Raw genomic sequence first — 10,439 nt, forward strand, 5'->3', positions numbered from 1 at the left:
CATGGTCTTCTTCTGAGGGGCAATGGGGCAAAACCGAGAGGCACCATCTACCTCCTGAGCTGGATAACCAGGCCCTGAGATAAAGCGCTCTGGGTTTTCCATAACAAAACATTAGTCTGTGAGGTTTTCCAGAGCCACAGGTCTTTCCAATTTCATAGTACAATGGACTAAAGCAAAGCTGTGTGTTCAGGAAGGACCCTGCAAACAAGTAGGAATGTCTTATCAGAGCCACAGGAGCATGCAGACTACCTGCAGACATTCGGTTGTTTCTTAACAGAAAAAAAAAAAAAAAAAAGCTTCCCTAGTCTTCATTGCATCAAAGCAACAAAGCCTAAGGAGGTTTTAATTAACATTTATGTGCCAACGGAAGGAAATGCATAGCAGGAAAGACTGTTTTCTGAGAGAAGCCATACAGGAAAGTTATCAGCAACCCAAGAGATGAAATACAAGGGCAGGGAATGAACTGTGGATTTAATGACGCAAGAAGGAGTTATTTACAAACCTTCTCTTAATGGTGCAGCATAGTTATCAAATCTGAAGTAGGTGTTCAGCAGTGAGGGCCCGATGCCACTGGAAGTGGCATTTAAGGTATCACAAAGCAGCTGTGACACCTCAAATGCATCAAGGGGGACCCAGGGTGTGCTCATGTCCTCAACTCTGAGGTTAGTTGCCCAGAAGAAATACTTGCTGCTGGATACTCATTGGCAATGTTTAAATTAAATGGGATGATTTTTCTAGTTTAAACTAGAATTAATTTGGGTGACTTCAATAGTCCATTGTGGCTTCAGTGTTTGTGGCTCAGAGTTAGAATGTCTTCTCAGAGCAGTCTGGGCTCATTTTCTGGCATGACAACATAATCACATCACTCTTCTCTCCACGACTCCCCCTCTGTCATGTCAAACACACCAATCCATCTCAAGGCTCTTCCCAGCTCATCCCCACACCAGCCATCTCCCACATGCTGTCAAGCTGTCAGCACCCACCTCCCATCTGCCAGCACAGGTCGCCTCCACTGCCAACAGTGAACTCTCCAGCCTGTCCCCTGCTTGGCTGCATGCAGGGGACCTCTTCGCCATCACCCAGTGACCCTCCTCAGATGTTTCCTGGAGCTTTATTCCTCCTATGAAAAAGCAGACTAAGCCCTTTGCCCTTGGTGCTGGCCAGCATGGTGTCCTTGCTGCTTTCACCCTCCAGCCCACCAGAGTGCTCACCCTGAGCACAGATCTCCTTCAGTGCGCTGTCACACAGCTCCGAGCACAAGGGACCAGAATGCGATGATGGGGATCGTCAGCCATGACCACAGAGCAATAAATCCCCAAACACAAAAACAGGATAAGAAATACCATGCAAACTTCTAGATCTGGCTTTTTTCTTTGCTGGGTGAGCAACAGTTTAATGATGCCATCCCATCACCACCAAGAGACTTGTGTTACAACACTTCCAAGCTTTTGAGCCAGCTGTGCTGCACAGCTGGATTCATGAGCCAAGAAGAGCCTTGGCCAAGGCACTGCCTATTAAAGCAGATCTTTGCTGCTTGCCTCCACTCTGGCAAAAGGAAGTATGTGCAATGGAAGTATAGGTATAAGAGAAATGATATTTAGACAAATATCTACATTTTAGCAGTAGCAGACTATTCTACTTTGAATGCCAGAGCAAGTCAGTCTTCTTTCTCTATGTCTGTACCCCAAGCCCAACCCTCTTCCATGCAAACTCTCTCCCTGCACAGGCTTGGGCAGAGAAAAGGAGAGAGGCTTCACAATAACACACGTTTAAGCAAATGGTTTATTTCCCCAAATCAGGACCATAGGCTTTAGGAGGGATTACTTGACCTAGAGTCAGCAATTTCTTCCACCAACACTAAAAATACCCTTGAATGAGCAGTGGAAATACGATAGCTTAAACACTTAGCAGTACTTTAGGCTAGACAGTGGTTTATAATTATATGGTTTCCATTCAGAGACCTGCCAAGGGGCCATTTCCACACAGTCTTTATTTTAGTGAGGGTATGGCCCTGACAGCCTGAAGGAAAGGGGGATAGACAGTATCTGCCTTCATCTATCAGCAGAACCAGCCTCAACTTCTGCACATTTTCTGTCTGTAGCTTTTTAAAATCCAACAACACTTCCTCTTAAACTGTAAAAGAAAATCTGCTGAACATGAAAGAGTAACAATCCTCACAACAGCTGTATCACTTATGTTTATAATCATCTTTATGTGCTTTCGTATTTGAATACTCAGTATATTGCAGTTCTCTGTGCTGCTAATGCCAAAGTACTGAGAAGTTGTTTGTGGGCTGATCTTGAAGACTGGGGTACCTGCACAAGGGAGATTTGGGATCCTGGCACCACAAGACCTGCTTGAGGGTCCTGAATTAAAGTACTTGTGCTGAGATAAATGTCTCTTTTCCTTTTTCCAAATGAAAACAAATGTGCTGGAGCACAGCCCTGGATGGTGGGAGGTGCAGGAGCATGTAGACGTGCAATGATGGAAAAGCGAAGCAACTTTTCCATTTCTGCCCACAAATCTCCATTAATAGCAGCCACCACGTCAGCATTTCATGTCAGATGGATGAGCCCAGCTGTGCTAAGATGAGCTCTTATTCAATAGGTTTTTAGAAGGAAAAAAAAAATAATAATCCCCAAATACTCCAAAATCCAGCAACAGGACAAGAACAAAGACAAGGCCATTGATGAAGAAAAGACAGAGAGACACCGTTACACGAGGGGCATCTCGGGGCTGATGCACCACAGAGGAGGGGAAGGGATATGGGACTGTGGAGCTCGTCCCGTCGCACCCCGCCATGCTGACAGGGACCTGGGACCTAAAGAAATGTCTTTCTGCAAGAGCCAGCAAGCAGCTGTGCACAGTAGACTGCGGGGTTTAAAGTTAACAACAGACTAAATACTGGGTGCGAAGCCTCACAAACCACATCTCACCTGGGTTTGCAGGAGCATCTGGTGGGACAACCCAGAGGCAGCTCTGCAGCAGCTGGGAACGTGCTGCAGAGACAAGTGTGTTTTCCTGATTGCACACGACATCTTCAGTTGCTCACATTATCTAATAAAAAACCACTATGTGTTTCTATAGATTGAAGCAAGGCTTTTTGAGGAACCATGAAACCTTTCTTTTCCACAGGCTGAATGTTTCTAAACTATTTCCCGTGAAACTCTGCAATAAAGTCTCTCTCTAAATTACACTCATTAGTTAAATTGGGTTTCATTACCATCCTTTCCCTCAGTGCCCATTACACCAGCTGGATGCTGCATTTCAGGAATTCATTACACACTAACAACAAAAATGTTTCCTCTTAAAAAAAAAAAAAAAACACCAAACCTTTTTGTGATAAACTATTTCCTATTTCTTTAAAGGTCCAATATGTTATCAGAGAAGGCAGATGAAACATCTACTTTCGGACACCAGTGTGCTCTCTAGAATGCCCTGTTATTCCGATTTATTTCTTTTATAAGCATAATTAACAGAAGCAATAAGTTGTTATCCACATAGACAGTTTTTTGACTAATTCGGGCCTTCTTTTCCACATTTGGCAGTCTCTAGGAAACTTGGGTGACACAACCCAGTGCAGCAGAGGAATGTGTGCTGGCTCATATGTGGCCTTTGCCACCATCAAAAAAGAGAAGAACAATAAGACGTTGGTAACAGAGACCTGCAGTACCATGCCCTGGGGCTTACTTCCTTTAATTTCATGTTAGAAATTAAACTAGAATCTTGCAAAACCTGGATATTTCCAAAACCTGGCATTTAGATAACCAAACTGCCCTCTCATCTCTGCTGCAATCTACCCATACTCAGAGATTTCAGTCTATTTTATTCTGAAGGTCTTTTAAGCATATTTAGGCGATTCAGGTTGTACTAAGCGATGAACAGAAGAAAATGAGAAGGCTCCTGTCTGTTGGGTAATGCCAGTAAAGCAAAAACCAGAGCAGGCTGAGCATCACTCTACCTGCATTACCAAAAAACTAAAAATTTAAGGGGTGGGAGGGAGGAACAAAGAACATTTCTAGCATAAGTTACTTAGACTGAGAATTCTCAGCCTTCAGAGCATTACCAACAAACTCAGTCATGCCTTGGTATTTGGTAAAACAGAAAGGAAACTATTAAAGCTATTTGCATCCCTTGCACAACAGGAGAAAAAAAAAAAAACAAAAAACCAACCAAAAATCCCAACCCTTATATTGCTAAGTGACAGGCTGAGTCAAACACTTCCTCTTTAATGAAAACTTTATTAGATCCCAGCATGGTTACAATTTTGGAAATTGCTTTTAGTGAGTTTGATGAGTTTTGGAGCTAGGATTTAATGTCGTTGTCTTCTAAATTTAATCTTATTCAAATTACATTTAATTTGATTGCACTGTGGTGCTTACTTGCAATATGATTAAGTTTCCATTTTGCTGCTTATTCACCCTTTCGTAAGCAGAACACTCACCTCCCCCAGCGTTATCCCCAAGTGCGGCACTGTGGGTATTCATAAACCACAAGGCGTCCTGCAAAGCTGCAGTTTCGGGGTTTTTTGTTGTGTTTTCTTTGGTGGAGGTGGGGGGGGTTGGCCATTTGTTTTTGTCTGTTTTGTTTTTTCCTCCTCCAGACATACATGCTATCCAGGCTCCCACACGCATTTTACCTCTATTTCTCAGCGGCTCGCAGCACTATGCGGGATGAGGAAAAGCCCCATCCTGCCTCACTTACCTGCCACAGGATTCCCCCATCTCATCCCCAACAAAGGGGATCTTTTCCACCTGCATCACCCAGGCTCTGCCCTTGGTTGCACTCATCCTGTCCTGCTTTATCTCTTTATTTTAACTCACACACCTGCCATCAATGCAAAATTAAGTAACTGCCAATCACTGCCAGCTTTCTGTGACTGTTTTTTCTGCAAATCAAAAAAAATAAACTTTGGCGAGAGTTCGCAACAAGCAGAATGTGAAGAAACTGGTGGTTTACGTGCATTGCTGCAGTGCTCGGAGTGGTGTTCAGATACAGAATGGGGCTGTAATCCCCATGAAACGCAGCTGGTGGGTGCAGAGAAGACGAGTGAAGCATTGGCTGCTCTTGCACAGTTCACACGAAATCTACATTAATCACTCTTTACCTCCCTGATCTTTATCTCAAGGCATAATGTAAAATGTCAGCAAATAATTTGGTCTTCACCGTGTTTAATTCACTCAATTAGCTCCGTAAAAAAAAATCCAACTCAGTTAACGAAATCAAAACAAAGCCAAAAAATGACACAGAGGGGTGTGGGGAGTCAAGCCTTGCAGACCTGAGTAGAACTTCATTAAAACACCTTGGAGAAACCAATATCCAACATGGGAATGCAGATTTCTGAAAAGCTTTTAACCCAAATTTCCCAGCGTGACACAAAATCAGGTGCACGTTTTCTACAGTCTACGTGGCCGAGTGTATTGGCGACACCACTAGTTTCGGCCATGAGCAGAAGTTAGCTCTTGTGAGTCAGGCAAATATCAGAGGTGGCATGGGCCGATAGCCAGGAGACCTTACTGTTGTGTTTGAAGAACGTCCTTGAAGCTGGTGGGTTTTCCTGCTGCATCTCACCATGGTATGTTCACTTCTGCTGCACTAAACTGAACGTGCAACTTGAAACCAATAAAGTATCTGGCCTTCAGGATATTTCTTAGTAACAGAATTAGGAAAAAAGCCCATTTTCTGAGGAAATGCATAGAATTACTTCACTCGTTCTTTTCTCCTGTTCAATCTCAATTGGTAAGTTTCTAACAAAATTAGTAATTAAGAAAATTAAGATAATGCAATTTTATCTGGATTAGTTTAGCTGAGCCCTGGGCATGAGAAGCTTTGCACAGAGAGTTAGATGTTGTCATCTTTTTTCCTACATACTCTGTCTAAACATATTGTTTCAAAATGTTACTGTCAAAAAGATTTTTCCCCTTTCTACATGTAACATCTGATGATCAAGGAAAACATTAAATCAGGAGTATTTCTTCTGGAGAAAAAAATCTCGCAGGGATTCAAATGGGAGTGTGGGGTGTGGGAAGGTGGCAGTGGGTTTAAAACCCCTCAAGTAGCAGGACAGGCACATCTCTCCACCTCGCCTTGCTCATTTGCAGTGTGTTATCTGGAGCTGAAACATCTCCCATGGTCTCCATCAGGCTCTGAAGCCCACTCCAGTCAGGCTTCAGATGGTGGTTTTGTCCAAGCTGTTACCCTGTCACTGCGTGACAGACATAATGACATAGTTGGATGACATTTCACTGGGAGAAGGGCAAAAGAGAAAGTAGCACATGTGTCTTGAAGACATCCTGGTGGGATCACTTTCTTTTGCCATGAAATGCAATTTCTGTTCAGTGGCATCCACCAGCAGCTGATGTGATGTTTCCGTCTCCAGCAAATCATAGAATCACAGAATCATAGAATCATTTTGGTTGGAAGAGACCCTCAAGATCATTGAGTCCAACCATAACCTTACTCTAGCGCTAAATCATGTCCCTAAGAACCTCATCTCTGCATCTTTATACCCCTCCAGGGATGGTGACTCCACCACTTCCTTGGGCAGCCTGTTCCAGTGCCTGACAACCCTTTCAGTGAAGAATTTTTTCCTAATATCCAATCTGAACCTTCCCTGTTACAACTAAGACAGGGTTTGAATTCTGTGCAGCAGAACAGCACTTGGTGCTGTTCTGGGATGTAAGGCCAGTCTTCACCCACCTAGTGCCACAAAAAAGAGAGTGAGGGCTCGGCATCCTGGCTGAGAGCCCCAACATGAAGCTGTATCTAATCTGGGCTCTCAGTTTTTGATTGCACAGAGAAACAAAATGGTCAGTGGCTCCCCATGGCACAGACCGGGCGGCCAAAGACCCGTTTCCAGCTCCTGGCTGTAAACCAGAGCATTGCGTTCCCTCCCTTTCCAGGAACAACACTCGAGGTGGCCTTGTTCATGCTCCAGTGTTCTCTTCTTCATTTTCATGTAATTTTGCTCAGCCACAATATTGAGGGTTTCTAAGATTTTCTGTTCAGGCACAGTGACAACTGTAAACATGTGTCTCTCCCACTGTTAAAGCTGAAGTCTCATCATCAGCAACATGGCAATATCTGGGATGCATTAATGAAGCTGACTAATAAAAATGGGGTACAAAGCTCTCATTTCACAGGATGCCTAATCAGATTGTTCCAGCATGACACAGAGCTGTGTTCACCCAGCTGACCTTCTTTCCATGAAGCAACAGCCACGGTTAGAGTGCAACATATCGATCTGCCCAGATATATTTTTAAGTTAATTTGAACTCTTTTCACCTTTTCCACCTGCATTTTCCTGATAAACTTCAGGATTATGCAACAGGCAGGAACAGTTACAAATTATCCTTAAAATTTGGGTTTAATATTAATGGTTTCATTGTAAACAAAAGCAAACAAAACCACATAGCTGCTATTGCTAAATAGGTTGGAACCTCTACACTGCCAATTAGCCAGGCCGGTTGTAGACCTTGAGAGCTGCTGTCGGGTCTTACTGTTGGCCTGAATCTGCAAGCAAAACAACTGCGGCCACATAAATTTTCTGATTGGCTGGAAAAATTTGGATACAGCCTCTGTTGGGGTGTATAAATAGAAAGCAAAATATTTTAGACCTTTCACTTTGAAATCAGGGCTCTCAAGACACATGAAAATGCACAGAGTCACAGCAGTCATCCTCTTGATTGCCATCTCCAGTGGTAAGTTAGCTGAATTCTTCTAAACATTACTCATTGTATCTTTCTTTCTTTTTCTTTCCTTCTCTCCTTCATTCTTTATTCTGATTTGTTCTCTGCCATTTTATGCTTTTGAAAATAACCCCTCTCACGTTGCATAGAAACCTCCACGGAAAAGTATGTTTTAGACATGATAAAGGGTTATGGCAAAATTTTCTTGGAGTAATAATGTTGGTTGACTAAGAAAGAATCAGCTGAGGCATATCGATTACTAACAGCATGTGTGTTTTCTTAAAAGCCTTTTACTTAAAGATCAGCCTGCTGAGCTCAGAGCGTTCACAGAGATGTTTCTGTGTCATCACCTTTGATTCCACAAAGAATACGCATTTCACTAAAATAAATGAAGGCTACCTAGAACAAAGAGCTGTTTTGCTTGAGGAAGGCATTAAGGGTTTCCTGCATCCTTTTAGCACCAGACCTTCAGTGCCAGCACATCATTTCCCCTGTTTGCGTATGTTCCCAGAGCCCGACAGGGATGGGGGAGTGGGGTTGTTAGAGGTTTGCAGAAGGTACCAAGTCAGGGGTTGCCTCTTCCCCCTTCTCCCCGTAAATGTCTTCCCTCTCTCAGACACCTCCAGGGCTGTAGGATCAGCATGGGTTTGACTGTGGAGTCTGGAATAAAAAATATGAGGATATTACCCTGCTGGCTGCTGTGTTGAAAGAGTAATATAGAAACACAGGGAGATAGAAAATACTGTTAATAAAAGGTAGATGACATCTTTTATTTTTGACTGGATCCCACATTAGGGCATGGGAATGAACTCGGTGGGTCTCTCTCAGTCCTGTTTTTCACAGTTTCAGCTCAGTATCCCAAGATCCTGGGTGTCTCAGGTCACCTTCCAGGCAGAGACATCCCGTAGCTCCAGCCCCATGTCTGCCCTGGGGCAATGGGAGAGGAGGGGTCCCCGGTGTCCATGGTGTCCCTCCAGATCTATTTGTTCTGTGTTTTTGCTTTGAAGCCACTGCTTTAAGTACCCTCAAACATCACTGGACAAAGCATAAAACAAACAAAAAAAATTGCTGTTTCCTTGCATCCCTAAAATTGCATTAAAAGATGAACAACTTTCTAGTTCCCTGACGCCTGATCCATGGTTACAGCGAAGTCCAAAGGGCCCTTGCTATTGATTAAACAACACTGGCTGGGAAATTCCCTTTCTAGCTTGTGCGTTTCATCTTCTGATCTTCTCTTTTCTTCTTTTCTAGCTACTGCAGCACAATGGGCAAAAATCTGCTCAGGTCAACCTACAAACAAAATCAGAGGCTGCGACTCCCAGGGCTGCGGTAGATACAACGACCCCAGGTCCTGGGCTGCGGTGACGGGAGATGGCTGGGCTTGAAATGTTCTTAAAATAGAAAAAAACCACAAAAAAAGTGGGCAAGTGGAGGGTTTCTAGCTGGCAAGGTGCTGTGCTGTGGGCTAACCTGCCTTGCTCTTCTTCAGAGAAGGGAGGAAGCACAACGGGGTGGACGTGGTGTGCGAGGACGGCGCTGCGGTGTTCGCGCCCTTCACGGGGACCATTGACAGGCAGGTCAGGCCCTACGGAAACGGCAATGCCATTGACAACGGAGTCCAGCTGTCAGGATCAGGTACCAGAGCTGAAAAACATGCATCTTGCAAGGCCTGATTGCAAAACACACTGATTCGTTTATAGAGCTTTAAACCGAGGCAAAAATCATGAACCCAACCCAAAGTGCAGTGTGCTTGCACGTGAATCCAGGTGAAAACTATAACTTTGAAATCCAGGTTCTGTTAATGCAGGAAAGTGGATTGAAATAATTGCAGCGTTTCACCGCTACTAAAAAAGTCAAAGGATGAAGCTGGTCCCTTTGCAGACTTTGGATAATTAAAGGAACAGCCTCTGACTTGCCCATGCAGTTTTACCCACCTTAATCCCCTTCCCCACCCTCCTCATGTTAATTTATTTATTTTCCTATTCTCTCTTCTTGATGCTATAGGAACATCGCAGCATTTTCTGTAACTTTTTCTGCTGATGAATCTCTCGCATTTTATTGTAATTTGTATTTTGCTTCTGAACATTATCACTTTGCCAGGCTTTTAAACCATTTCACAGGAGCAATGGTTTCCCCCTCTTCTCTCTCCCCTGTTACCAGGATTCTGCATTAAGATGTTTTACATCAAACCAGTCAAGTACAGTGGCCCCATCAAGAAGGGAGAGAAAATCGGCGTCCTGCTGCCCATGCAAAGGGTCTACCGAGGAATTACGTCCCACGTCCACATCCAGAACTGTGACTTAACAGATCCTACTCCCAACCTGTAAACAGGTGGCTGCACATCAGGGGCAAAGCCCCCAGCTTGTGTATTCATTAAATTGCTTGGGCATAAGTCGTCACTCTAGTAAAGCAGAAGCCATTGAGCCTCAAATAGTTTTTTTTCCACCTAAAAAGTACCCATGAACAAAATTCTGGCAATTATCTGACCATGAACAGATTCAGAATAAGGTATAAGAGGTGTTTTAAAGCTGTTATCACATCCTGCACATCACTGCACGTGTAAATGAAGGCTGAAGCGGCAGGGAAGGGACAAGTGGCTGGGAGGTGGTGGAACCTCAATGCAATGAGCTGTGCTGCAGCTCACTTGTCTTGGACTTCTCTGCTCCCTTTGCAGCCAAAAATGAAGATTTCTTCAATCAGTCAGAAATTTCGCTCGCGCTTGAGTATGGAAAAATCACATTATTAAAGAGC

General features: G+C 43.8%; 1 protein-coding gene across 1 annotated transcript; it reads left to right on the forward strand.

Moving 5' to 3' along the window:
- Positions 1-7,638: 7,638 nt before the first annotated feature.
- Positions 7,639-10,439, forward strand: LOC135994024 (leukocyte cell-derived chemotaxin-2-like). The gene is made up of 4 exons (XM_065644300.1): positions 7,639-7,700; positions 8,940-9,036; positions 9,178-9,323; positions 9,849-10,439. Exons 1-4 carry the CDS (start codon positions 7,649-7,651, stop codon positions 10,013-10,015), a joined length of 462 nt encoding a protein of 153 aa, XP_065500372.1. The 5' UTR covers positions 7,639-7,648; the 3' UTR covers positions 10,016-10,439.

Source organism: Caloenas nicobarica, chromosome 13, assembly GCF_036013445.1.
Source record: "Caloenas nicobarica isolate bCalNic1 chromosome 13, bCalNic1.hap1, whole genome shotgun sequence".
Taxonomy (NCBI): Eukaryota; Metazoa; Chordata; class Aves; order Columbiformes; family Columbidae; genus Caloenas; species Caloenas nicobarica.

What these genes read in the sequence shown, in the direction of transcription:
- LOC135994024 (XM_065644300.1), top strand. Translation starts at nt 7,649, where the DNA reads ATGAAAATGCACAGAGTCACAGCAGTCATCCTCTTGATTGCCATCTCC. An exon ending in CTTGATTGCCATCTCCAGTG is followed by an intron (nt 7,701 to 8,939) that starts GTAAGTTAGCTG and finishes CTTCTTTTCTAG; the next exon opens with CTACTGCAGCACAATGGGCA. An exon ending in GGTAGATACAACGACCCCAG is followed by an intron (nt 9,037 to 9,177) that starts GTCCTGGGCTGC and finishes GCTCTTCTTCAG; the next exon opens with AGAAGGGAGGAAGCACAACG.